Genomic DNA, 27,415 nt, shown 5'->3' on the forward strand with positions numbered 1-27,415 from the left:
TTCTCCACAGTCTAAGGTTGTTTGCAGAGGGTGAATGGGCAAGACAAGTGCAGAGAGAGGCAAGAGAAGCCCAGAGATATAGAATCAATCATGATGTCTCATTTGCAGAGGCTGTAGGACAGATCGCTGTCACTACTCAGTGGACTGATGGAGCTACTATGACTGCTCCCGTAGTAAGAGGTCCTACTGCCAGAACTGGTGCTTCTGCTAGTCCTGACATGGTTTCCAGGTCTGTTCAGAAATCATGCTGTGTCAAAGGACGCTTTGATAGTAAATAAAATGGACGTCGTAGCTGCCATTGGAAAGGTTATTAACACGACTCGGATTGTGGAAAGCAGAAATGACAGGTTGACTATTATTGTGGATACGGCAACAGAGTTATTAGAGGTAACAGATGTTACTGTCAACATTATTTTTTTAAATGCTGAATAATCCTAAAGAAGAAGAACAGACCTTAGACCAGCTAATGGATCAATGTCAAGGTGGACAAGGAGGTTAATTTGGGAGATACATTTGTACTATCAAGGACTGTGAAGAGAGCAGTGGGAAAGGTGGATTCAATCATGGTGACTAGAAGCGGCCTTGTTCTGATTAATTGTGTAGATGAAAAATAGAAGACGCGTGCAATGGATCTGGCAAAATTCACCGCATCGGAAGTAACCTGTATTGATCTTCGAAGAAGGGCAGCTGCCAAAGGAGTTACAGTATGTCTGGAGTGTCGTTAGATGACGACTACCTTATTCAGAAAATCCCAGGAGTGATCAGTGCATGTCACCTGACCAGTATGGTAAATGGAAAGAAGGAGAAAAGCCTATCGATACTATTGCTGGTTGAGGAGACAACCTGCACATGTGAAGCTTGGATACGTGAGGTATGCGGTGAGAGCATTTGTGTCCAAACAATTACACTCTGGGAATTGCAAAAGATATGGCCACGTGTCAAATGTTTGCAGATGGAAGAATTATGTTATTGAATATACTGTGAATGGAAAATGTTGCAACTGTGGTGGGGATCATACTCCGGACTTCCTTGAGTGCCCTGTTAGGGTGAAAGAGGTTGAGGTGTCAAAGATCAGGGCTGCACAGCAGATTCCCTATGTGGAGGTGGTGAAGCGAGTCAAGAGGGTCAAGACGGATATGCTCATTGTGAAGAAGGTGGATTTTGTAGCATTTATAGCCACAGTTATTAATTGTACTGCACATGTGTCTAAGGATTCCAAGAAGTTGGTATCACTATATCTGCAGCCGATACGTTTTTGGGGCTCCAAGACCTTTTCACTGCAAGGTCTACTGTCGCCAGAAAACGTCCCGCTCTCACGGGATCCTTCTGAGCCTGTCTAGGGATCTGATTCGAATTTTGGATTTTAACAGAAAAGAAGGTTGATTTTGTTTAGTTAAAATATATTTTTGATCGTTTGTATGGATATTTTTTACGCTGCATTAATTTGTTCTTTTTGGGATCTTTGTCATCCACCCGCACATTAGGTGGCGGAACGCACATCATTATACCAGAGAAGAAGAAGAGGGTGGCTTTGTCGTCACATCCAGTTTCTAAAAACTCTAGAACATTACAGTCTTTGATTACCGTATGTTCGAGTGCTTTTCTTCTGTGTGTATGACACGGCATATAAAGCTACAGTCATTAATATGACAGTGCATAGCAAACGATTTTGGTATGTGGCGCCAGCAGTTGCCTGAACTCAATGACTATCTACATTTTACACCTTCCGAGCAAGTCTGGTCATCGAAATTTTGCTAATACAAGAAAAACATTTCAGACCTTTCGTGCGTGCCATCGTTTGCCACCATTGCATTGGCTAGCAACAGGTAAGCTGAATCCATTTGCGGCACATAGGCGGGGTTTGTCCATATTTAGCTATTTAGGCAGCTAGTATGGGTTAACTGCTAGTTAGCCATATAACTTACCTGTGAAGGTCTGTCTTGATTAACAGCCAGTTAGAACGCAGGCACTGCCGTGCTGCACGCGGACAACTGAACGGTGGATCGCTGTAGCTAGATGGCTAGCTAACGTTAACTAGCTAAAAATGTTAACTAACTAGCTGACTTGTGTCGTGAAATAATAGTACAGCCCTTATAATTGGAGGCATCATAATGTTCCCTTTTTAGATGGTAAGTTACCTCTGTACTTTGCGGAATGGTTTGTTTAATAATAATATTTCAAATTGTTTTGTTCCCCTGACACTTGCCCTAGAATATTTGTATAATTCCATGTTGTTGTAGAAGCAGATGTCTTAATGTCACATGCACAAGTAACGTTACAGTGAAATGCCTTTATTGCGAACTCAACCCAATAATCAATAAAGATGTAATACTAGAACTCAATAAGTAAGTAAGTATTACATCGTTATTGATTATTGGGTTGAGTTTGCAAGAAAGGCATTTCACTGTAACGTTACTTGTGCATGTGACATTAAGACATCTGCTTCTACAACAACATGGAATTATACAAATATTCTAGGGCAAGTGTCAGGGGAACAAAACAATTTGAAATATTATTATTAAACAAGCCATTCTGCAAAGTACAGGGTCAGTTCCAATACAATATTTAAAATGTGCAGGGATACTGGAGTGATGGCGGTAGATATGTATAGGGGTAAGGTGACTAGGCAACAGGATATAGTATAAACAGAGTAGCAGCAGCTTGTATGTGAGTGGGTGTGTAGTCTGTATAAATATATGTGCATGTTATGTGTGAGGGTGTAGGGCCCTGTTAGTGAAAAAAAAAAATATATATATATATATATATATATATATATATATATATGTGTGTAATTAATTCATCCCCTTGATCTAATGGGGTAAACCACTTACCGCACCCATTTTTGGATTATGTTGATGAGACCCATGATGAGACACTCAACACGCACACCTGACAGAGGCATTCTAATTATAGTGGCTAGCTAGCTACTCTGTCAGAGAAGATTCCAGGCTATCACACTTGCAATGCCATGAAGTCATTTAGCAAGTAGATAGACCTGGACTTATACTTGTGAAAACAACAGACACAACTGACACTTCAGTGACATTTTAACTGGTGTCTATCAACACGTGAGATAAGAATCTGAACTGCACCGCAGTAAAGATGTTCCAGGCCTTTCTAGGGGATACTAAGCACATTTTTGAGAATAACTGCACACCTCAGCATTGTGAGGCCTTTTATATTCATATAAATCATATACAGCACTAGATAAACATCACACATTCATATAAATTAACAATGAGACATCTTCGCTCATAAAAATACTTCATCAGATCACTAAAATAGTGCTTTAAACATTCCTTATCAGCAAAGGGTGGGGCATTCATTCTTCTGCTTAAGAAGCCTAAATGCGGGCCGTTACAGAAGTGAGTGAATTATAGGATCAGTAGGGTATTAATCAACCCCAGAAAAAAAATGGAGGTATCCTCACTGTCATGATTCAAGAGTTAATTTAGTGCACTGCACAGGATGATGTCACACAGACATCGTACTCTGGAATGCTGTTCTGTGGTCATTCAATCTGTTGTGTAATGTGACAGTATTTACAAGACTATTTCAGTCTGTTTCTGGTGCTTTCCATCACAGATTCCCCAGTCACAGATGGCCCAAGTGGTGTACACAACTTGATATCAGGACTTCTTTGCCACAACGTATGTATTTCTGGATGTTGACAATTTTGTGCTCCGTAACAGACCTCGTCATGTAATTTATTTGACTCTTTGACTTTATTTGACGCTATTTCTCTCATCCTTTCACAGGGACTGTAATCCTGTTGACCTGGTCCACACCAGGAGTGGGGCTAGAGGGGGGGCGGTGGCAATGCTGTGTTGGGGAAATGCTTCCTTCGGTCAGCTAGGTTTGGGCGGGATCGATGAGGAGATTGTGGTGGAGCCCCGGAAATGTGATTTCTTTCATGGGAAGCAGGTGTGTGATATCGGATGTGGCCGACGGCACACCACATTTCTACTGGGAGACGGGACTGTGTACACCTGTGGCTGCAATGACATTGGGCAGCTGGGGCACGAGAAGTCTCGAAAGAAACCAGGTAAGTGTTGCATGCACCAAAATGGGTCAGTCTAACACCGTATTTGGTTGAAAACTATCTTTAGATTAACTGTGGTGTGGTAAATCAATGTGTTAAACATGTTAAATGCTTTGTGTTCCCCTTAGAGCAGGTTGTGGCACTAGATGCACAGAACATTGTGGCAGTGTCATGTGGGGAGGCCCATACTCTCGCACTGAATGACAAAGGACAAGTGTTTGCATGGGGCTTGGCCACAGATGGACAGCTGGGCCTTGCAAACTTCGAAGAATGTGTACGTGTGCCCAGGTGAATAAAATAATACTTTAAAGTCCTCGGGAAGTTCAAGCATAATCCTGTTCATAAATGATATGTGTACAACTCAACGTGTATGAACATGACCCCATTTGTACCGATACTCTTTGCATGTTGGTATTTAAAAAATTAAAATAAGTGATTCATGTGCCTGACATGTAGTATAGATATATTTCACAACAGCATAATGATTACTTTACTTTAATGGACTTTTTTTTCCCCCCCCTCAGAAACATCAAGAGTTTATCAGATGTAGAAATTGCTCAGGTAGCCTGTGGATATCGGCACTCCCATGCTCTGTCTAGAGGTAAGGGGACATTCGAATAGTCCTTTAAGGCAAAGGAAAGTTCTTAATGCCTTTGGTGACTTGGAAGTTTGACGGGTAGCAAGGAAAAATGAAAGGACGCTCTATCAGTCCTTACCTACTTCCCTTTGCCAAGGATGCACAGGACTATCCTTTGACGGTTTTCAGCAAAACTCAGCCTAAAGATAATTGTGGGAAATTCTCTGAAACGTTTACTTAACACGATTCAATACACTCATTATGGTGAGTTTGTTCAATACATGTGGATAGATAAATAAAATGTTGCTTCATTCATGCTTTATATTTCAGTTTAGTGACATCTGAAAGTGGCAGAAAGCTGCCTCTTTCAAGGAGTGGGACTCTAACCCGGAAGCTTATAAGAAATCCCGCTTTGCTCTCCGACGAACCGTCAATACAGGACTAAGATCGAGTCGTACTACACCGGCTCTGACGCTCGTCGGATGTGGCAGGGCCTGCAAACCATTATACGAAGGGAAGCACGGCCGAGAGCTGCCCAGTGATACGAGCCTACCGGACGAGCTAAACTACTTCTATGCTCACTTCGAGGCAAATAACACTGAAACGTGCATGAGAGCACCAGCTGTACCGGAAGACTGTGATCACACTCTCCGCAGCCGATTTGAGTAAGACCTTTAGACAGGTCAACATTCACAAGGCACTTTCAACCTCTCCCTGTCCAAGTCTGTAATACCAACATGTTTTAAGCAGACCACCATAGTGCCTGTGCCCAAGAACACAAAGGTAACCTGCCTAAATGACTACCGACCCGTAGCACTTACAGTTGAAGTCGGAAGTTTACATACACTTAGGTTGGAGTCATTAAAACTCGTTTTTCAACCACTCTACAAATTTCTTGTTAACAAACTATGGATTTGGCAAGTCTGTTAGGAAATCTACTTTGTGCATGACACAAGTAATTTTTCCAACAATTGTTTACAAACAGATTATTTCACTTATAATTCACTGTATCACAATTCCAGTGGGTCAGTTTACATGCACTAAGTTGACTGTGCCTTTAAACAGCTAAGAACATTCCAGAAAATGATGTCATGGCTTTAGAAGCTTCTGAAATGCTAATTGACATCATTTGAGTCAATTGGAGGTGTACCTGTGTATGTATTTCAAGGCCTACCTTCAAACTCTGTTCCTCTTTGCTTGACATCATGGGAAAATCAAAATAAATCAGCCAAGACCTCAAAAACAAAAAATGTGTAGACCTCCACAAGTCGGTTTCATCCTTGGGAGCAATTTCAAAACGCCTGAAGGTACCTCGTTCATCTGTACAAACAATAGTACGCAAATATATACTCCATGGGACCACACAGCCGTCAGAACGCTCAGGTCAAAGACGACGTGTTCTGTCTCCTAGAGATGATCGTACTTTGGTGCGAAAAGTGCAAATCAATCACAGAACAACACCAAAGGAACAAAAGCAAGCAAAGGTACAAAAGTATCTATATCCACAGTAAAACAAGTCCTATATCGATATAACCTGAAAGGCAGCGCAGCAAGAAAGAAGCCACTGCTTCAAAACCGCTATAAAAAAGCCAGACTACGGTTTGCAACTGCACATGGGGACAAAGATCGTACTTTTTGGAGAAATGTCCTCTGGTCTGATGAAACAAAAATAGAACTGTTTGGCCATAATGACCATCGTTATGTTTGGAGGAAAAATGGGGAGGCTTGCAAGCTGAAGGATACCATCCCAACCGTGAAGCATGGGGGTGGCAGCATTATGTTGTGGGGGTGCTTTGCTACAGGAGGGACTGGTGCACTTCACAAATTAGATGGCATCGTGAGGTAGGAAAATTGTGGATATATTGAAGCAACATCTCAAGACATCAGTCAGGAAGTTCAAGCTTGGTCGCAAATGGATCTTCCAAATGGACAATGACCCCAAGCATTCTTCCAAAGTTGTGGCAAAATGGCTTAAGGACAACGAAGTCCAGGTATTGGAATGGCCATCACAAAGCCCTGACCTCAATCCCATAGAAAATGTTTTGGCAGAACTGAAAAAGCGTGTGCGAGCAAGGAGCCCTACAAACCTGACTCTGTTACACGAGCTCTGTCAGGAAGAATGGACCAAAATTCACCCACTTATTGTGGGAAGCTTGTGAAAGGCTAACCGATACATTTGACCCAAATTAAACAATTTAAAGGCAATGCTACCAAATACTTATTGAGTGTATGTAAACCTCTGAGCCACTGGGAATGTGATGAAAGAAATAAAAGCTGAAATAAATCATTCTCTCTACTATTATTCTGACATTTCACATTCTTAAAATAAAGTGGTGATCCTAACTGACCAAAGATGCGGAATTTTTACTAGGATTAAATGTCAGGAATTGTCAAACTGAGTTTAAATGTATTTGGCTAAGGTGTATGTAAACTTCCAACTTCAACTGTACATGCTACTTCAACTAACCGGCGCCCCCATACATTGACTCTGTACCGGCACCCCCCCCTACATATATTGCTCTTTTTTATTGCTGCTCTTTAATTACTTGTTACTTTTATCGCTTATCCGTATTCTTTGAAACCTCACTGTCGGTTAGGGCCTCGTAAGTAAGTATTTCACTGTAAGGTCTACCTACACCTGTTGTATTCGGCGCATGTTACTAATAAAATTTGATCAGTAAGGCATGAATGAGGATGGAAAGATTAAATCAAACCCTATCCTCTTCTTGCTTTTCCTTAAACCGAGTGTGCACTATACAAATTTGGCCCCAATTTAGCAGTCCCAGACAAGTTTTTGAGATCGGAGACAAAATCCCAATGTTGTTGCCTACTCGTGGCATGTGGCCTTCACCGACGCTTGTTTAATGTGAGCGTGTCAGAGACGCAATCCGTGGGCTACCGATCTCATCTTTGAGCAGTCCCAGACGCCCCAATATTTTCAAATGTTTAATTTTATCGGCACAAAATCTGCAGTGTGAGATGTACAATGACAAGTTTGGACGATCAGCAATAGCCAATCGGAGCTCGCCAGAAAAGAATGCATTCACTTTCTGTCTGGTTTGATTGGACTTAAACGGGGAATTTTCTGAACGATTTGCTTGATTAGGTTTCCCATCTTATATTAAATACTTCAAATGTGTTCCCTTGTTTAGGAGGCCAAGTCTATTCATGGGGACAAAACCGATACGGACAACTAGGGCTGGGAGTAGCTGGACAAGGCATCTCTACTCCCCAAGTCATCCAGTCTTTACAGGGGATTCCCTTCATCCAGATCTCAGCAGGGGGTGCTCACAGCTTTGCCCTCACATTCTCAGGGGCCGTCTTTGGCTGGGGGCGCAACAAGTTTGGGCAACTCGGCCTCAATGACAACAATGGTAAGACTGACTAAGCAACTTTCCTGTGACTCACTGTTAATCTGTTTTGAAAAGAAGCCAGAAGATATAACATGAAACCAAATAATATTTCAGATCGGTATTATCCAGCCCAGCTCAAGTCCCTCAGGTCACAGAGGGTTATCTACATCTGCTGTGGGGAGGACCACACTGCCGCACTTACAAAGGTAACTTCCTCTTACACAGTGAGGTAATAGCTGTATGTAGTAGTGTACTCTAAGTATAACTACACTTAGTGTCTTCAGAAAGTATTCATACCCCTTGACTTATTCAAAATGATTTGTTACAGCCTGAATTCAAAATGGATGATCATTTTTTTTCTTCTCTCACACCCATCTAGACACACTACCCCGTAATGACAAAGTGAAAACATGTTTTAGAAAGTTTTGCATATTTATTGAAAATGAACCAGTCAAAAGTTTGGACACCTACTCATTTCAGGGTTTTTAGTTATTTGTACTATTTTCTACATTGTAGAATAATAGTGAAGACATCAGAACTATGAAATAACACGTATGGAGATTCTTCAAAGTAGCCACCCTGTGCCTTGATGACAGCTTTGCACACTCTTGGCATTCTCTCAACCAGATTCGAGGTAGCCACCTGTAATGTATTTCAATTAACAAGCCTTAGAAATTAATTTGTTGAATTTCTTTCCTTAATGCGTTTGAGCCAATCAGTTGTGTTGTTACTAGGGGTGGTATACAGAAGATAGTATGGACTTGGTCTTTTACCAAATAGGGCTATGGCAAGAACAGCTCAAATAAGCAAAGAGAAATGACATCCCATCATTACTTTGAGACATGAAGGGCCGTGAATCCAGAACATTTCAATAACTTTAAACGTTTCTTCAAGTGCAGTTGCAATAATCATCAAGTGCTATGATGAAACTGGCTCTCGTGAGGGCTGCCACAGGAAAGGAAGACGCAGAGTTAACTGCTGCAGAGGATACGTTCATTAGTTACCAGGCTCAGAAATTGCAGCCCAAATAAATGCTTCACAGAGTTCAAGTAGAAGACACATCTCAACATCAACTATTCAAAGGAGACTGCGTGAATCATGCCTTCATGGTTGAATTGCTGCAAAGAAACCACTACTAAAGGACACCAAAAAGAAGAGACTTAGAAACACGAGCAATGGACATTAGACCAGTGGAAACCTGTCCTTTGGTCTGAGTCCAAATTAGAGACCTCAACCCAATTGAGATGAGTTGGGCCGCGGAGTGAAGGAAAAGCAGCCAACAAGTGCTCGGCATATGTCGGAACTCCTTCAAGACTGTTGGAGAAGCATTCCAGATGAAGTTGGCTGAGAGAATGCCAGGAGTGTGCAAAGCTGTCATCAAAGCAAAGGGTGGATACTTTGAAGAATGTAAAATCTCAAATATATATAGATTTTTTTTAAGGTTACTACATGATTCCAAATGTGTTATTTCAAAGTTTTGATGTCTTCACTATTATTCTACAATGTAAAAATAAAAACACTTGAATGAGTAGGTGTGTCCAAACTTTGGACTTTTACTGTAAGTTTTCACACTGCTTTGCTATGACACTCCAAATTGAGCTAATGTGCATTCAATTTCCTTTGATCATTCTTGAGATGGCACTACAACTTGGTTGGAGTCCACCCAGCAGCTTTGCAGTTCTAGACACACTCAAACCAGTGCGCCTGGCACCTACTACTAAACCCCATTCAAAGGCACTTCAATCTTTTGTCTTTCCCATTCACCCTCTGAATGACACTCCTACACAATCCATGGCTCAATCGTCTGAAGGTTTATAAATACTTTAACCTGTGTCCTTCCCTTCATCTCTGATTTGAAGTGGATTTAACAAGTGAGAAGGGATTATAGCTTTTACCTGGTCAGTCTGTCATGGAAAGAGCAGGTGTTCCCAATGTTTTGTTCAGTGTATATCTGGGGAAGGATATTAAACAATTTCTAGTGTTGATTAGGAAATGGAAAAAAAATATGGAAATACCAAGACTCTCCCTGGAGGTGACCAATAACCCAATGACAACTCTGACAGAACTATGGAGTTCCTTGGTTGGGATGGGAGAACCTGCCAGTAAAACAAGTCTTTACAGCACTTCACCAATCTGGGCTTTCTAGGAGAGTGGCCAGACGGAAGCCACTCCTTAGAAAAAGGCACATGACTGCACGCCTGGAGTTTGCAAAAAGGCACGTGAAAGACTGAGCTCATAAGGCAAAATATTCTGTGGTCTGATTAGACAAAAATATAACTCTTTAGTCTGAATACAAAACACTATGTCTGGAGAAAACCAGACACAGCTCATCACCCGTCTAACACCAGCCCTACCGTGAAGCATGGTGGTGGCAGCATCATGCTATGAGGATGCTTTTCAGTGGCAAGACTGGGAGACTGGTAAGGATAGAGGGAACAATGAATGGAGTCCTTGATGAGAACCTGCTTCAGAGTGCAAACGACCTTCGACTGGGGCAAAGATTGTTCCAACAGAACAATGACCCCAAGCATACAGCCAAAGCAACACTGAAATGGCTTTAGAACAAGTGTCTCTGAGTGGCCCAGCCAAAGCCCAGACTTGAATCCCATTAAATCTGTGGGAAGACTTGAAGATGGCTGTTCACTGTCGCTCCCCATCTAATTTAGCAGATTTTCTCAAGCTCTGTAAGGAAGAATGGGAGAACCCCCAAATCCAGATGTGCAAAGCTGATAGACATACACAAGACGACTCAAACCTGTAATCGCCGACAAAGGTTGACTCGAGTGTTAATACTTATGTAAATTAGATATTTCTGCCTTTTAATTTTCATTAACTAGCCAAAAATATCTAACATATTTTCACTGTCATTATGGGGTATTGTGTGTCAATGGGTGAGGGGGAAGGGGAAAAAAAGGTAATCCCTTTTGAAATCAGGCTGTAACACAACAAAATGTGGAATAAGTAGAGGGGTATGAATACTTTCTGAAGGCACTGTGCATTGTTATTTCATTCCTACTGAACAAAAATATAAATGCAACATGCAGCAATTTCAAAGTTTTTACTGAGAGAGTTCATATAAGTAGATCAGTCAATTGAAATAAATTCATTAGGCCCTAATCTATGGATTTCACATTACTGGGAATACAGATATGCATCTGTTGGTCACAGATACACTATCTATCCAAAGGATGTGGACACCCCTTCAAATGAGTGAATTCAGCTATTTCAGCCACACCTGTTGCTGACAGGTATTTAAAATCGAGCACACATTCATGCAATTTCCATAGACAAACATTGGCAGTAGAATGGCTTTACTGAAGAGCTCTGACTTTCAACGTGGCACCATCATAGGATGCCACCTGTCCAATAAGTCAGTTTGTCAAATTTCTGCCCTGCTAGAGCTTCCCCGGTCAACTGTAAGGGCTGTATTGTGAAGTGGAAACGTCTAGGAGCAACAACGGCTCAGCCGTGAAGTGGTAGCTCACACAAGCTCACAGAACGGGTCAGCTGAAGTGCGTAGCGCCTAAAAACCGTCTTCCTCAGTTGCAACACACACTACCGAGTTCAAAACTGCCTCTGGAAGCAACGTGAGCACAATAACTGTTCATCAAGAGCTTCATGAAATGTGTTTCCATGACCGAGCAGCCACACACATTCTCGCGTTCTCTGGAGTGATGAATCACGCTTCACTATCTGGCAGTCCGACGGACGAATCTGTTTTTTGCAGATGCTAGGAGAACGCTACCTGCCCAACTGCATAGTGCCAACTAAAGTTTGGTTTAGGAGCAATAATTGTTCAGGCTAGGCCCCTTAGTTCAAATAAAGGGAAATCTTAACGCTACAGCATACAATGACATTCTAGACGATTCTGTGCTTCCAGCTTTGTGGCAACAGTTTGGGGAAGGCTCTTTCCTGTTTCAGTATGACAATGCCTCCGTGCACAAAGCAAGGTCCATACAGTAATGGTCTGTCGAGATCGGTGTGGAAGAACTTGACTGGCCTGCACAGAGTTCTGACCTCTATCCCATCGAACACCTTTGGGATGAATTGGAACGCTGACTCTGAACCAGGCCTAATCGCCCAACATCAGTGCCCAACCTCACTAATGCTAGTGGCTGAATGGAAGCAAGCCCCTGCAGCAATCTTCCAGCCTCTAGTGGAAAGCCTTCCCAAAAGAGTGGAGGCTGTTATAGTAGCAAAGGGGTGAACAACACCATATGAATTCCCATGTTTTTGGAATGAGATGCTCGACGAGCAGGTGTCCACATACTTTTGGTCAGAACACCAGTCAGTATCTTGTGTGACCACTATTTGTCTCATGCAGCGCGACCCCTCTCCTTCGCATAATGTGATCAGGGTGTTGATTGTGGAATGTTGTCCCACTCTTTAATGGCTGTGCGAAATTGCTGGATATTCGTGGAAACTGGAACACTGTCGTGAACATGTCGATCCACAGCATCCCAAACATACTCAATGGATAACATCTGAGTATGCAGGCCATGGAAGAACTGGGTAATTTTCAGCTTCCAGGAATTGTGTACAGATTCTTGCGACATGGGGTCGTGCATCATTATGCTGAAACCTGAGGTGATGGTGGCAGATGGATGGCACGAAAATGGGCCTCAGGATCTCGTCACAGTATCTCTGCATTCAAATTGCCATAAATAAAATGCAATTGTGTTATGCCTGCCCATACATTAACCCCACCGCCACCACGGGACACTCGGTTCACAAAGTTGACATTAGCAAACCGCTCGCCCACAAGACGCCATACACATGGTCTGCTATTGTGAGGCCAGTTGGACATACTGCCAAATACTGCGGCTTATGGTAGATAAATTAACATTTAATTCTTTGGCAACCGCTCTGGTGGACATTCCTGCAGTCAGCATGCCAATTGCCCACTCCTTCAACTTGAGACATCTGTGGTGTTGTGACAACTGCACATTTCAGTGGGCTTTGATTGTCCCCACAAAAGGTGCACCTGTGTAATGATCATGCTGTTTTAATCGGCTTCTTGATATGCCACACCTGCTTTGTGTGTGTGTGGAACATTTCTGGTATCTTTTATTTCAGCTCATTAAACATGAGACAAACACATTACATGTTGCATTTATATTTTTGTTTAGTGTTCATTCTGAAACCCCTTTCACCTCCTTAAGATTTTGTTTTGTTTCTTTCATAGGAAGGAGGTGTGTTTACATTTGGAGCAGGAGGGTATGGCCAGCTTGGACATAACACTACAAACCATGAGATCAACCCCAGGAAGGTGTTTGAGCTCATGGGAAATGTAGTCACACAGATATCCTGTGGAAGGTACAGCACACTGTCTGCTGCGCTGTCTCTGCTTTCAAATGTGGCACTGGTCTGTTTTAGAATACACAAAGCAGATTCACCAAGTCCATAGTCTCCAGAAAGATTTTGAAAATCATGTGTAGCGTGAGGGGAAATGCATGCATCTGAAACCTATGGTATCTGGGGGAGACAAGTATTTGGGCTGACATTTCAAAGTTCCTAAAACACTAACATCATAGAACACATGGTGTCTTGAGAAACATTTGTGACATTTTGTATGTCCTTTCAAGACAGCACACTCTGGCCTTCATCCCCTCCTCTGGAAAGATGGATTCATTTGGGCTGGGAGGGAACGGGCAGCTCGGTACACGCTCCACATCCAACAGGAACAGCCCTGCCCCAGTCAAAGGCCCCTGGGTGGCCTACAATGGCCCGACGCCCACAATCGCAGGTTAGTGCAGGCCCCCTCAGACGGGTTCCACAGGTAAACACTTCAAGTTTCTGCATCTGCTTTGAATCTTTGATTCAGAAGACTGATCATAACTTTATATTCCAGACATGGAGCAGGGCTGCTGTGTTAAGAGGATCTATGCTGGAGGGGACCAGAGCTTTGCCCACTGTTACACTCCCCAGGTCATTTTCATACCTCACCAGCCCTAATTTATCAAGAGTCCTCATTACAAAGGTTCTGCGCTAACAAATGTTTTATTTTACATGAGAGAAATTAATACATGATGTGTTGCCAATCCTATTTGGGGATTTTGGTGATACAGTTTGTAAACATGTCAGAAAGACTTGCACGTGCTGAAAACATGTCAATGCTTACCATTTACATGTTCATGATAGTGAAATGGTTTACTTTTTGTAATTTTTAAGTAATTTAATACAATTTATTCTACTAGAACCCTCTGGTGCCTGACGACATCAGAATACCAGATCCCAGAAGACACATATGCACCTTATCTGCTGATCTCACTCAGAGATGGCTGAACCATTATACACACGGAAGACTCCCACAAGAGATTTCCAAGTAAAATCCTCACTTCTCAAAATACGCTCATAAATTAGAATTAGCTATAGTATGGATGAACAGTGGCTTTTTTTTGGTCCCAGCTAGATTGTGTATCTGCATGAGCCTGTGTTGAACACTGTTTTTCTTTGACTTTTTTCTTGTAGCGAGATCGATCTTGTGTTTTCCTCTGCAAGTTGCCTCAATGGAAGCTTTCTGGCTGGCAGGTAATATCAATTGCACTTCACTTTGAAAATGTTACTGAAAGTATTGAAATAATAAAATAAAAAAAATTGAAGAAGGAAAAAAACTTTGGGAAAGGAGGATACAACTGTCTGCCTTCAACTGAAACGGGACGATCAGTCTGCATGTTCATTGAAGATTTCTGAAGTGTCAACATTTACTCTATGAATTAAAGCTTTTGCTATGTTCTATTGTCATTGATTCATGTTTTACTGAAGAGAACCTCTGTTTTGTGTAGCCATCCAGATCACTACAACACGAGCAGTAAATGCTCAGGGGTGGACATGAACATGGCTCGCCTCTTGTTTCACAGAGTCGTTCAACATGATTATCCAGAAATTGCACAGCAGGTGACTTGAACATGGCTGAGAGTAATTTGATTTTTGAAGTATGGTTTACCAAAAAATATTCATCCTCATGTTATGACATTTGTTGACGCTTTAGCATTGTAGGGTATTCCAATTAGTGGTGCAAATAAAGGGAGTCGGTATATTATAAGTCTAGCTGGCTAAAATGACAGTTATCCACTTAACTACAATATATGTATGTTTGCCACCCTTCTGTATGAATTGTTATAGCATTAAACATGACACTGTGTTCTCATGTGTCAGATTGCAGCCAGTCTGGAAAAGAACCTGATTCCCAGACTAAGCAGCTCCCCTCCAGACATCGAGGCCCTGAGACTCTACCTCACCCTGCCAGAGTGTCCTCTCTTCAGCGACCCAAACACATACGTGACTCTGGCCATCCCTTTTGCCAAGGCACTCATCAGTCTGAAAGAGGCTCCACTGAAGGTGCTTGGTAAGTAGCTACAGTTGAGGTCGGAAGTTTACATATAGTCGTGGCCAAATGTTTTGAGAATGACACAAATATTAATTTCCACAAAGTTTGCTGCCTCAGTGTCTTTAGATATTTTTGTCAGATGTTACTATGGAATACTGAAGTGTAATTACAAGCATTTCATAAGTGTCAAAGGCTTTTATTGACAATTACATTAAGTTGATGCAGGGAGTCAATATTTGCAGTGTTCACCCTTTTTCAAGACCTCTGCAATCCGCCCTGGCATGCTGTCAATTAACTTCTGGGCCACATCCTGACTGATGGCAGCCTAGTGGTTAGAGCGTTGGGCTAGTAACCGAAAGGTTGCAAGATCGAATCCCTGAGCTGACAAGGTCGTTCTGCCCCACTGTTCCTAGGCCGTCATTGAAAATAAGAATTTGTTCTTAACTGACTTGCCTATAAAGGTAAAATAATAAATAGTTGCATAATCAATGCTTGGAGTTTGTCAGAATTTGTGGGGTTTTGTTTGTCCACCCGCCTCTTGAGGACTGACCACAAGTTCTCAATGGGATTAAGGTCTGGGGAGTTTCCTGGCCATGGACCCAAAATATCGATGTTTTGTTCCCCGAGCCACTTTTGCCTTCTGGCAAGGTGCTCCATCATGCTGGAAAAGGCATTGTTCGTCACCAAACTGTTCCTGGGTGGTTGGGAGAAGTTGCTCTCTGAGGATGTGTTGGTACCATTCTTTATTCATGGCTATGTTCTTATGCAAAATTGAATGCTTTACTGTTGGCATGACACAGGACTGATGGTAGCGCTCACCTTCTCCGGACAAGCTTGCCTGCTGCCATTCCTGAGCAAGCTCTGTACTGGTGGTGCCCTGATCCCGCAGCTTAATCAACTTTAGGAGACGGTCCTGGCGCTTGCTGGACTTTCTTGGGCGCCCTGAAGCCTTTTTCACAACAATTGAACCGCTCTCCTTGAAGTCCTTGATGATCTGATAAATGGTTGATTTAGGTGCAATCTTACTGGTAGCAATATCCTTGCCTGCGAAGCCCTTTTTGTGCAAAGCAATAATGACGGCACGTGTTTCCTTGCAGGTAATCATGTTTGACAGAGGAAGAACAATGATTCCAACTCAATCAGCATGACAGACCTTGTCCTCGTCAACACTCACACCTGTGTTAATGAGAGAATCACTGACATGTCAGCTGGTCCTTTTGTGGCACGGCTGAAATGCATTGGAAATGTTTTTTTTAGGATTCAGTTCATTTGCATGGCAAATCATCTGATCACTCTTCATAACATTCTGGAGTATATGCAAATTTCCATCATACAAATTGAGGCAGCAGAATTTTAAAATTAATATTTGTCATTCAAAACTTTTGGCCACGACTGTACATTTAAACTCAGTTTTTCACAATTCCTGACATTTAATCCTTGTAAATATTCCCTGTTTTAGGTCAGTTAGAATCACCACTTTATTTTAAGAATGTGAAATGTCAGAATAATAGTAGAGAGAATGATATAATTCAGCTTTTATTTCTTTCATCACATTCCCAGTGGGTCAGAAGTTTACATACACTCAATTAGTATTTGGTAGCATTGCCTTTAAATTGTTTAACTTGGGTCAAATGTTTCGGGTAGCCTTCCACAGAGCTGGTGTAACGGAGTCAGGTTTGTAGGCCTTGCTCGCACACGCTTTTTCATTTCTGCCCACAAATGTTCTATAGGGTTGAGGTCAGGGCTTTGTGATGGCCATTCCAATACCTGGACTTTGTTGTCCTTAAGCCATTTTGCCACAACTATGAAAGTATGCTTGGGGTCATTGTCCATTTGGAAGACCCATTTGCGACCAAGCTTTAACTTCCTGACCGATGTCTTGAAATGTTGCTTCAATATATCCACATAACTTTCCCTCCTCATGATGCCATCTATTTTGTGAAGTGCACCAGTCCCTCCTGCAGCAAAGCAGCATCATGGTGTGGGATGGTGTTCCTCGGCTTGCAAGCCTCCCCCTTTTTCCTCCAAATGTAACAATGTTTATCATGGCCAAACAGTTCTATTTTTGTTTCATCAGACCAGAGGGCATTTCTCCAAAAAGTACAATCTTTGTCCCCATGTGCAGCTGCAAACCGTAGTCTGGCTTTTTCATGGCTGTTTTGGACCAGTGGCTTCTTCTTTGCTGAGCGGCCTTTCATGTTATATCGATATAGGACTCGTTTTACTGTGGATATAGATACTTTTGTACCTGTTTCCTCCAGCATCTTCAAGGTCCTTTGTTCTAGGATTGATTTGCACTTTTCGCACCAAAGTACATTCATCTCTAAGAGACAGAACGCGTCACCTTCCTGAGCGGTATGACGGCTGTGTGGTCCCATGGTGTTTATACTTGCGTACTATTGTTTGTACAGATGAACGTGGTACCTTCAGGCTTTTGGAAATTGCTCCCAAGGATAAACCATACTTGTAGAGGTCTACAATTTTTGTTTTCTGAGATCTTGGCTGATTTCTTTTGATTTTCCCATGATGTCAAGCAAAGATGCACTTTGAAGGTAGGCCTTGAAATACATCTACAGGTATACCTCCAATTGACTCAAATTATGTCAATGAGCCTATCAGAAGCTTCTAAAGCCATGACATCATTTTCTGGAATTTTTCAAGCTGTTTAAAGGCACAATCAATTTAGTGTATGTAAACTTCTGACCCACTGGAATTGTGTTACAGTGAATTATAAGTGAAATAATCTGTAAACAATTGTTGGGAAAATCACTTGTGTCATGCACACAGTAGATATCCTAACCGACTTGACAAAACTATAGTTTGTTAACAAGAAATTTGTGGAGTGGTTGAAAAATGAGTTTTAATGACTCCAACCAAAGTGTATGTAAACCTCCGACTTCAGCTGTATATTCGGTGAACATAATGGAGCAGCAAACTGTTCAGAGAGATTAAGTCTGGGTATTTAATTGATGTATTAGCAGGTTTTGGTATTTTGAGTGATTATTCAACATTGATTTCAATCAAAGTGTTTTTATAGATTCTACTATGTGGTCAGGTAAACCTCTTAGTTTATTCGATTTTTGCATCCAAATTGTCTTACGTCTCTTGCTTTGCTCTGTACTGATCCAGGCAACTGGTGGTCTCAATTCGAAGCCCCAGTCTTCCAGAGGCTTGTGGAGCTGTATAAGGTGGTGGTGGTTTACCTGCTGAAGATGCACAAGGTGGGAGTCCCCCACTCAGAGCAGAGGGTCTTCACCTGCTTCCTGGACACGGCACTCAAGCTTCTGGAGATCCTGCACGCTGTGAGTGTTCATACACAAATCACATACGCCGGATTCACACTATGGGGCCGAGCTGTATGGCGTGATTCAAGCAATACTGTAGAAGAGCATTATTTCTCACATTACTCCTAGTTATAGACGGAAACATTTATTGTTTTAATTTTTAAAAATTGTTGCTTTTCCTTCAAATGCCTCAGGGTTAACCGTTTTTATTTTATTTTTATTGATCTCCTAGGTGAACGAAAGAGCCGGACATAACATACAGTACGACAAATTCTACATTCACGAGTTGGATGACCTGATAGACATCCGAAACGACTACATCACATGGATTCAACAGCAGATGTACTCTATGGTGAGTTGAGCAACTTCAATACTACGATCCCTGAATGCACAATGTTATTGAGAACCGATGGAATCTCATCTTTTACAAATGCTGTCGTTAATATCCTACCCTAAGTTATTGCTTCTGTCCCCTTAGGCTCATGACAGTGCGGTCACCCTCTGTAAGTACCCCTTCGTGTTTGATGCCCAGGCAAAGACCACCCTGCTTCAAACTGATGCTGTTATTCAAATGCAGGTAAGGATGAATGAGTCATTTGTTTTTACACATTGAACAAAATAATTGATCGTGTGACAATTTCCATGATTTATCTTGTAGTTGCACCATGACGGTTGAGCTCCTTTTTTATTTTTGTCTTATGCTTGCTTGTTTAGCTTTTCAAGCACCTTGAGATTTTTCTGTATAATGAAAAGCGCTGTAGAGGTTGAATGGATTTAGAATTGTTTCTGGTGTCATTAGATGGCAGTGGACCAGGCACAGCGGCAGAACTTCAGCTCCATGTTCCTTCCCGTGGTGGAGTCTGTTAACCCCTGCCTCATCCTCATTGTGAGGAGGGAGAACATCGTCGGGGACACCATGGAGGTCCTCAGGAAGTCCAAGAACGTCGACTACAAGAAACCTCTGAAGGTTAGCCTGTTTACCCTCTGCCATCACACCTGGGTTGTGTTCATTAGGGCACGCTATAGCAACACAAAAATGAGCATATCTTATCCTGACATTCCTTTCCCCTCCCTGTTTTCTTCCGTTGCCTAACACAACCCTGGACCTGAATTTGTCAGATCAGACTGTTGAGACTGCTGTCCTAGATGTACGCTGGAGTTGATGGTTATGTTTTTGCAATGCAGGTGATCTTTGTTGGAGAAGAGGCGGTCGATGCAGGGGGTGTGCGGAAGGAGTTCTTCCTTCTCATCATGAGAGAGCTCCTGGACCCCAAATACGGCATGTTCCGATACTACGAGGAGTCCAGGCTGATCTGGTTTGCAAACAAGGTACACTGTTCTATTGATACATTTCACTCTTGTTTCATTCCAGTGAAATGTGCGTTGTGCCCTTTCAGAAAACTCTCTAGCTTTACGTTGACACTTTGTCAAGGCATTCCCAGTAGTCTTATGTTGTGGTATTCTGTTTAAAATATGAAGTACTGGTATGCTTGGACACCATCCTGGTTGCATTTCCTCACTCTATGGACCATGTTCCTCTCAGACGTTTGAGGACATTGACCTGTTCCACCTCATCGGGGTCATCTGTGGGCTGGCCATCTACAACCTCACCATCGTGGACCTCCACTTCCCAGTGGCCCTGTACAAGAAGCTGCTGAAGAGGAACCCCACGTTGGATGATCTTAAGGAGCTGATGCCTGATGTGGGGAGGTCAGCTTAGGGGTCAAGCACCTTGGGGGGTTCCCTTAAGCACTAATGTGGATGCACGGTCTGCTTATTGCTTTCATGGTGCAATAAAATATAAATGGTTGTGGAAGATTCTTGAGCATCAGAGGATATGAGAAGGTTGACAAATTGGCAAAGTTTATTCCAAATTATACACTGAGAATACCCAACATTAGTATTGAATTGCAATTGGACCCCATCAGGGCATGGACTATACAAGGTGTCAAAAGCATTTCATCCCACAGTTGTTAGTTTGGCCGGATGTCCTTTTGGTGGTCGACCATTCTTGATATACACAGGAAATTGGAAAAACCCAGCAGTGTTGCAGTTCTTGACACAAACCGGTGCCCCTGGTACCTACTTCCATACCCTATTTAAAGGCACTTTAAATATTTTGTCTTCCCTATTCACCCTCTGAGTGGCACACATTCACAATCCTTGTCTAGATTGTCTCAAGCTTTAAAAATCCTTCTTTACCCGGTCTCCTCCCCTTCATCTACACTGATTTGAAGTGGATTTAACAAATGACTCAATAAGGGATTGTAGCTTTCACCTAGAATCAACTGGTCATTCTATGTCATGGAAAGAGCAGGTGTCCTTAATGTTTTGTATACTCAAGTGTACAGTGCTTTTTGGAAAGTATTCAGACGCCTTGACTTTTTCCACATTTTGTTACATTAGTCTTATTATAAAATGTATTAAATAAATGTTTCCCCTTCTCAATCTACACACAATACCCAATAATCAGAGTGAAAACAGGTTTTTAGAATTGATAAATAAAAATACATTTTTTATTTATTTTTTACATAAGTATTCAGGCCATTTGCTATGAGACTCAAAATTGAGCTCCGGTGCATCCTGTTTCCATTGATCATCCTTGTGATGTTTCTACAACCTGCTTAGAGTTTTCCAAAAGGCACCTAAAGGACTCTGACCATAAAAAACAAGATTCTCTGGTCTTATGAAACTAAGATTGAACTCTTTGGCCTGAAGGCCAAGCTTTACGTCTGGAGGAAACCTGGAACCATTCCTACGATGAAGCATGGTGGTGGCAGCATCATGCTGTGGGGATGTTTTTCAACGGCAGGGACTGGGAGACTAGTCAGGATCGAGAGAAAGCTAGATCCTTAATGAAAACCTGCTCCAGAGCGCTCAGGACCTCAGACTGGGGGTGAAGGTTCACCTTCCAACAGGACAACAACCCTAAGCACACAGCCAAGACAACGCAGGAGTGGCTTTGGGACAAGTCTTTGAATATCCTTGAGTGGCCCCCGCCGGAGCCCGATCGAACATCTCTGGAGTGACCTGAAAATAGCTGTGCCGCGACGCTCCCAATCCAACCTGACAGAGCTTGAGAGGATCTGCAGAGAATAATAGAAGACACTCCCCAAATACAGGTGTGCCAAGTTTGTCACATCATATCCAAGAAGACTTGAGGCTGTAATCGCTGTGAAAGGTGCTTCAACAAAGTAGTGAGTAAAGGGTCTTAATACTTATTTAATTGTGATATTTCCGTTTTTTTTATTTTATATGCATTAGCAAAAATTTCTACACACCTGTTTTTGCTTTATCATTATGGGGTATTGTGTGTTGATTGAGTAGAAAAAACAATCAACGTAACAAAATGTGGAAAACGTCAACGAGTCTGCATACTTTCCGACTGCACCGTGGGCTGTAGTATGAGCAATTGTCCCTTTTTTCACTGAAAACCAGGAGTCTGCAGCAGTTACTAGACTACACAGAGGATGATGTTGAAGACACATTCTGCTTGAACTTCACCGTAGGTTTCATTTTTTTTTTTACATCAATGTACTTTAGGTAGCTGAATCTCTTGTCTAGAGATGGCAAAGGGGTGACGTGTGCAAGGCTTACTAGGAGAAGTCGATGTAATTTGTCCAACTTGTTTCAGGTTACAGTGGAAAACTTTGGCGCCACAGAGGTCTTAGAACTGGTTCCAAATGGCATGGATATCTGTGTTGACAACTCAAACAGGTACTTTTACAGACTATTCCAAGTTCTTCTAATTGAACTTCTACTTAGCGACAAAGTCGGGCTGAATGTTAAGTGGATTGATTTGATTCAAAGTTTTTGAACAAATGTGTCGTTCTGAAACAAAATGGTGCTTAATCGTATGTCTTGTCTGAGTGTCTAAACATATATAGAGAGCCTCTGAGTGTCTGCTGATTCGTTTCTGAATATTATTTTTCATGGCGTTCCCCCTCAGGCCTGAGTTTGTCTCTGCATACGTGGACTACATCTTCAATAAATCAGTGGCTGCGCTTTTCGAGTCCTTTTTCGCAGGCTTCCACAAAGTGTGTGGTGGCAAAGTCCTGGAGCTGTTCCAGCCCAACGAACTGCAGGCCATGGTCATTGGCAACACCAACTACGATTGGAAAGAGCTTGAAAAGGTGCAGAGGTGTCCCCATTTAGCTTGAATGATATATAAATTGGTCTTGGAGTGGTACAGTAATGGAATTTGTTTCTTTCACCAGAGCACTGAGTATAAAGGAGAGTATTGGGCTGAAAATCCAACCATTAAGTTCTTCTGGGAGGTGTTCCATGATCTCTCTTTGGAGAAGAAGAAGCTCTTTCTCTGTAAGGCACTCTCTTTGAAAGCATTCACTGTCATGTCACAATGCCATGCTAGCAGGGGCTATTTACTGCTTAAATGCTTTTGGCACTGAAGTAATGTGTATTGTATTTTCAGTGTTTCTCACAGGAAGTGACCGCATTCCCATCCTGGGCATGAAAAGCCTGAAGCTGGTGATCCAACCCACGGGAGGCGGAGAACACTACCTGCCCGTTGCACACACCTGCTTCAACCTATTGGACCTGCCCAAATACAGCAGCCGGGAGACGCTCCAAAACAAGCTTCTCCAAGCCATAGATCACAATCAAGGTTTCAACCTGGCCTAACGAATGGCACACAGACAATGCCTAGCTCCACCCAGACTGTCACATGCACACGTCTTTGCCCCGTCAACTGACTCGATTCCTGCTTTAAGACTGCAGCACTGTCACTGGCGTGAAATGGAACAGACTAAGCAGCATTTGCAGGTGGGCAAATGGTTATGCAAGAGGCTTGAGGGCTTTCTAATTCAAGGCCAATCTTTGCTTTGATATTTCAGCATCATTTACAGTTTCACACGTCACAATATTGAAGACCCAGTTGAGTTCAAATTCAATTCATATTGTTTGATATTTCTCTTGTAGATTTAGCTTTTATCCGTGTTTGGATATAAACCTGTCTAAATAGGCCAAAGTTCTGGTATAAAATCTTTGAGCTCAGCTGGCACAAGATAGCACTGTTCATGAATTAAATGAATCTTCTACTTTGGCAATTTCTACCATGAATAGAAATGAATCTACCATGGTAAAAACATGGTATGAATGTGAGCATTTGATGTTGCGTGGAAGTTCTTGGCTGTAAGCCTTAAAACTAGACAAATAAAAAATGAAACATTACAGCCATTGGTATTGTGTGTATGACCAAGTGTATATGAATTTTGGCTTCAACTGTTAAATGCAATGTTTTAGAGCAGCATTCTTTGTGGAAATTATAGGCTAGTACCAACATGACTTTTGTTTATCAATATAATTCCTCTAAAATGTGTATTGCGATAACACTTCGGTGCTTTATAATTACTTCACAAAAACTACACTAAACTGTAGATAACGCTCACGTTATACATCACTTAATGGATTTCTATTCCATGTGTATGTGGCATTGGGGAAAGTATGATTGAAGAAAAAAAACATGTAAAGTGTTGGTCCCATGTTTCATGAGCTGAAATAAAATATCCCAGACATTTTCCATACGCACAAAAAGCTTATTTCTCCTTTCGCAAGATAATCCAACCACCAGACCGATTTTGCATATCAAGAAGCGGATTAAATGGCATGATCATTACAAAGGTGCACCTTATGCTGGGGACAAAAGGCCATTCTAAAATGTGCAGTTTTGTCACTGACACAATGCCAAATGTTTTGACGGAGCGTGCAATTTGGTATGCTGACTGCAGGAATGTCCATCAGAGCTGTTGCCAGAGTATTGAATGTTCATTTCTAAGCTGCCTCCGATGTTTTAAAACGTTTTGCAGTACGTCAAACCGGCCTCACAACTGCATACCACACCAGCCCAGGACCTCCACATCCGGCTTCTTCACCAGCGGGATTGTTTGAGACCAGCCACCCTGACAGCTAATGAAACAGGAGTATTTATGTCTGTAATAAAGCCCTTTTGTGTGGGAATAACTCATTATGATTGGCTGGGCCTGGTTCCCCAGTGGGTTGGCCTGGCTCCCAAGTGGGTGGGCCTATGCCCAGTTGTGAAATCCATAGATTTGGGCCTAATTTATTTAAATTGACTGATTTCCTTATGAACTGTAACTCAGTAACACAATTGAAATTGTTGCATTTTTATATTTTTGTTCAGTATAGAATGCATATCAACGTTGCCCCCCTTTCAACCTCCAAGTGCCCATATATCTGATGTTTTAACAATCATTTTCTAACAAGGCAAAATAAGCGTTCCAAGAATATGAAGATTAAAATAGCCTGTTTGAGACGATTCAAATTGACAGTATTTTAATGTTAATCTACATATTAATCAGCTGAAATGCACACATTGTTCAGGGTAGAGGGTGAGTTAATGAGGCAGGTTATCCTGGTCCAGTGGCAAGAAGCTTGGTGGCTGTTTCAGTGGGGCAGCTCATGACGGACAAACTGATAGTGGGACCCACATTCGGGACAGCGCTGGGGCTTCCCCTCATGGAGCCAAAACCACACAATGGCAGTGTTGTCCTCTTCACCTATGGTACATAATCACAACTGTTGGCACATTTTTATATTCTTTTGAGAACATTTTAAAGCATGAAAGTATGGTACTTACACAGACAGCCTACCAGCCGTTTGTCACTAATGCCTGGGACAATGTGAGGGTCTTCTTTGGTTCCAGCATACTCCTTGGGTTTCAGAATGCTCCAAGGATCCTGCATTTGTTTTTCAAAAAAAAAGTACTTGTATGAACACAAATCAATCTTATTTGAATTGAAGCAGACATCAATAGGTTGAAACAAATATACAGTGCAATCGGAAAGTATTCAGACCCCATTACTTTTTCCACATTTATGTTACAGCCTTAATCTACACACAATACCCTATACTGACAAGGTGATAACAGGTTTTTAGACATTTTTGCTAATTTATTAAAAACATAAAACATAACTTGTATGTATGATTGAGCTCAGGTGCATCCTGTTTCCATTGATCATCCTTGATGTTTCTACAACTTGATTAGTAAATTCAATTGATTGGACATGATTTGGAAAGGCACACCTATCTATTTAAGGTCCCACAGTTAACAGTGCATGTCAGTGCTAAAAACAAAGCCACAAGGTCAAAGGAAATGTCCGTAGTCCTCCGAGACAGGATTCTGTTGAGGCACAGATCTGGGGAAGGGTACCAAAAAATGTCTGCAGCATGGAAGACGTTTGGAACAACGAAGACTCTTCCTAGAGCTGGCCGCCCAGCCAAACTGAGCAATCAGGGGAAAAGGGCCTTGGTCAGGGAGGTGACCAAGAACCCGATGGTCAATCTGACAGAGCTCCAGAGTTCCTCTGTGGAATTGGGAGAACCTCCCCGAAGGACCACCACCTCAGCAGCACTTCACCAATCAGGCTTTTATGGTAGTGTCCAGATGGAAGCCATTCCTCAGTAAAAGGCACCTAAAGGACTCTGACCATGAGAAACCAGATTCTCTGGTCTGATGAAACCAAGATTGAACTCTTTGGCCTGAATGTCAAGCATCACCTCTGGAGGAAACCTGACACCATCGCTACGGCGAAGCATGGTGGTGGCAGCATCATGCTGTAGGGATGTTTTTCCGCGGCAGGGACTGTGAGACTAGTCAGGATCAAGGCAAAGATGAACGGAGCAAAGTACAGAGAGATCATTGATAAAAACCTGCTCCAGAGAGCTCAGGACCTCAGACTGGGGCGAAGGTTCACCTTCCAACAGGACAACGGCCCTAAGCACACAGCCAAGACAATGCAGGAGTGGCTTCGGGACAAGTCTGAATGTCCTTGAGTGGCCAAGCGAGAGCCAGGACTTGGTAATCCATTTAAGAATAAGGCTGTAACATAACAAAATGTGAAATAGTCAAGGGGTCTGAATCCTTTCCAAATGCACTGTATGCTAGATATGACCTTTCCTTTCTTCAGTGCCTGCAAGGCACGTCGCTCGAGTCCAGTAGCCTGTTCCTCATCGGTTGGAATCCCTGGAAGGAGACCGTTAGTGTGACACCTGTGACTTTATACACTACTTGACATTCAAATTAAGGGCATAATGTTTATCAGAACAAGAAAATCATGTTACCTCTTAACAGAGTGCATGTAATAGTTATGAGTCAAACGGCACGTCCACAAGCACACACAACTCATGTCCTCCATGTTAAGATATACCTGGCACCAAATCAACGAATGTCTGCCAAAGAAGGTGGGTCTATCAATGGGCCTTCCAGTGGTTAAAATCCAAATGACCTTCAGTTATTTACAAATGTAGTAGGTTTCGTGTTTCTAAATACAGTAACATCCTTTTACAATTAATAACACTGTCAAATTGGTAGTTATTTTATGAATGCGTCATGCACGTGTATTCCGTGATTTGGTATTCTATTTTTACAAATGTGGTGCCTAGGCGAAGTGTTGCCTTGTAGGATATACTTGCAGAGCGGTCATAATATTGTTTATTCTATCATGTCAAATACTTCAAAACAGATTAGTTATTCGATTTGATGGACATTCCGACGGACCACAACCGATTAAATGTATATTACACACACAAATTAAATTTACGCACACACGTACCTTTTAATGTGGTCATAGTGCGTGGCAGTGATCTTGCCACAACATTGTTTCTTGCCAATTGCAAGGTTGTACAGGTACGGAGTAAAAACCTGCCTGCCATAATGAATTCACTTTCGCTTAAACTACCGCGTGTGATCTGAACAATCTGCTGGACTGAAATGACCCCATTTATTTCCAACCTTGACTTGATTGACAGAGTCAACGGTCCACCCACAAAGTAACGGTCTTATGAAGTGGC

At 42.2% G+C, this 27,415-nt stretch overlaps 2 protein-coding genes across 6 annotated transcripts; one reads left to right on the forward strand and one right to left on the reverse strand.

Annotated features, from left to right (window-relative positions):
• The first annotated feature begins 1,496 nt into the window (after positions 1–1,496).
• herc4 (HECT and RLD domain containing E3 ubiquitin protein ligase 4) lies at positions 1,497–24,139 on the forward strand. 5 transcript variants are annotated; one of them, XM_021607008.3, is made up of 25 exons: positions 1,497–1,826; positions 3,586–3,650; positions 3,759–4,045; positions 4,171–4,330; positions 4,567–4,643; positions 7,772–7,993; positions 8,087–8,178; positions 13,158–13,288; positions 13,558–13,718; positions 13,824–13,900; positions 14,170–14,297; positions 14,444–14,503; positions 14,758–14,869; positions 15,131–15,320; positions 18,432–18,604; positions 18,819–18,938; positions 19,065–19,163; positions 19,386–19,553; positions 19,772–19,915; positions 20,130–20,296; positions 22,025–22,091; positions 22,221–22,303; positions 22,536–22,719; positions 22,804–22,906; positions 23,019–24,139. In XM_021607008.3, the coding sequence occupies exons 3-25, from the start codon at positions 3,820–3,822 to the stop codon at positions 23,225–23,227; spliced, it is 3,153 nt and encodes a 1,050-aa protein (XP_021462683.3). In that variant the 5' UTR covers positions 1,497–1,826; positions 3,586–3,650; positions 3,759–3,819; the 3' UTR covers positions 23,228–24,139. The 5 variants fall into 5 exon arrangements, 4 of the variants coding, with proteins under 4 accessions (XP_021462683.3, XP_090092680.1, XP_021462690.3 ...); XR_016496408.1 differs by having other exon boundaries at positions 1,507–1,826; positions 20,130–21,783; XM_021607015.3 differs by lacking the exon at positions 1,497–1,826 and adding an exon at positions 1,853–2,129.
• Positions 24,140–24,881: 742 nt separating this feature from the next.
• Positions 24,882–27,412, reverse strand: cox5b2 (cytochrome c oxidase subunit 5B2). Its single transcript, XM_021607047.3, has 4 exons — positions 27,178–27,412; positions 26,518–26,588; positions 25,203–25,302; positions 24,882–25,122 (listed from the first exon to the last, which is right to left on the reverse strand). Exons 1-4 carry the CDS (start codon positions 27,275–27,277, stop codon positions 25,010–25,012), a joined length of 384 nt encoding a protein of 127 aa, XP_021462722.1. The 5' UTR covers positions 27,278–27,412; the 3' UTR covers positions 24,882–25,009.
• Between the last annotated feature and the right edge of the window lie 3 nt (positions 27,413–27,415).

This window comes from Oncorhynchus mykiss, chromosome 1 (assembly GCF_057628025.1).
Source record: "Oncorhynchus mykiss isolate SJ-2025 chromosome 1, ASM5762802v1, whole genome shotgun sequence".
Classification (NCBI taxonomy): Eukaryota; Metazoa; Chordata; class Actinopteri; order Salmoniformes; family Salmonidae; genus Oncorhynchus; species Oncorhynchus mykiss.

What these genes read in the sequence shown, in the direction of transcription:
- herc4 (XM_021607008.3), top strand. Translation starts at nt 3,820, where the DNA reads ATGCTGTGTTGGGGAAATGCTTCCTTCGGTCAGCTAGGTTTGGGCGGG. An exon ending in CCCGACGCCCACAATCGCAG is followed by an intron (nt 13,719 to 13,823) that starts GTTAGTGCAGGC and finishes TTTATATTCCAG; the next exon opens with ACATGGAGCAGGGCTGCTGT. An exon ending in CATTCTGCTTGAACTTCACC is followed by an intron (nt 22,092 to 22,220) that starts GTAGGTTTCATT and finishes AACTTGTTTCAG; the next exon opens with GTTACAGTGGAAAACTTTGG.
- cox5b2 (XM_021607047.3), bottom strand. Translation starts at nt 27,277, where the DNA reads ATGGCAGGCAGGTTTTTACTCCGTACCTGTACAACCTTGCAATTGGCA. An exon ending in AGGCACTGAAGAAAGGAAAG is followed by an intron (nt 25,303 to 26,517) that starts GTCATATCTAGC and finishes AAACAAATGCAG; the next exon opens with GATCCTTGGAGCATTCTGAA. An exon ending in ACGGCTGGTAGGCTGTCTGT is followed by an intron (nt 25,123 to 25,202) that starts GTAAGTACCATA and finishes TATGTACCATAG; the next exon opens with GTGAAGAGGACAACACTGCC.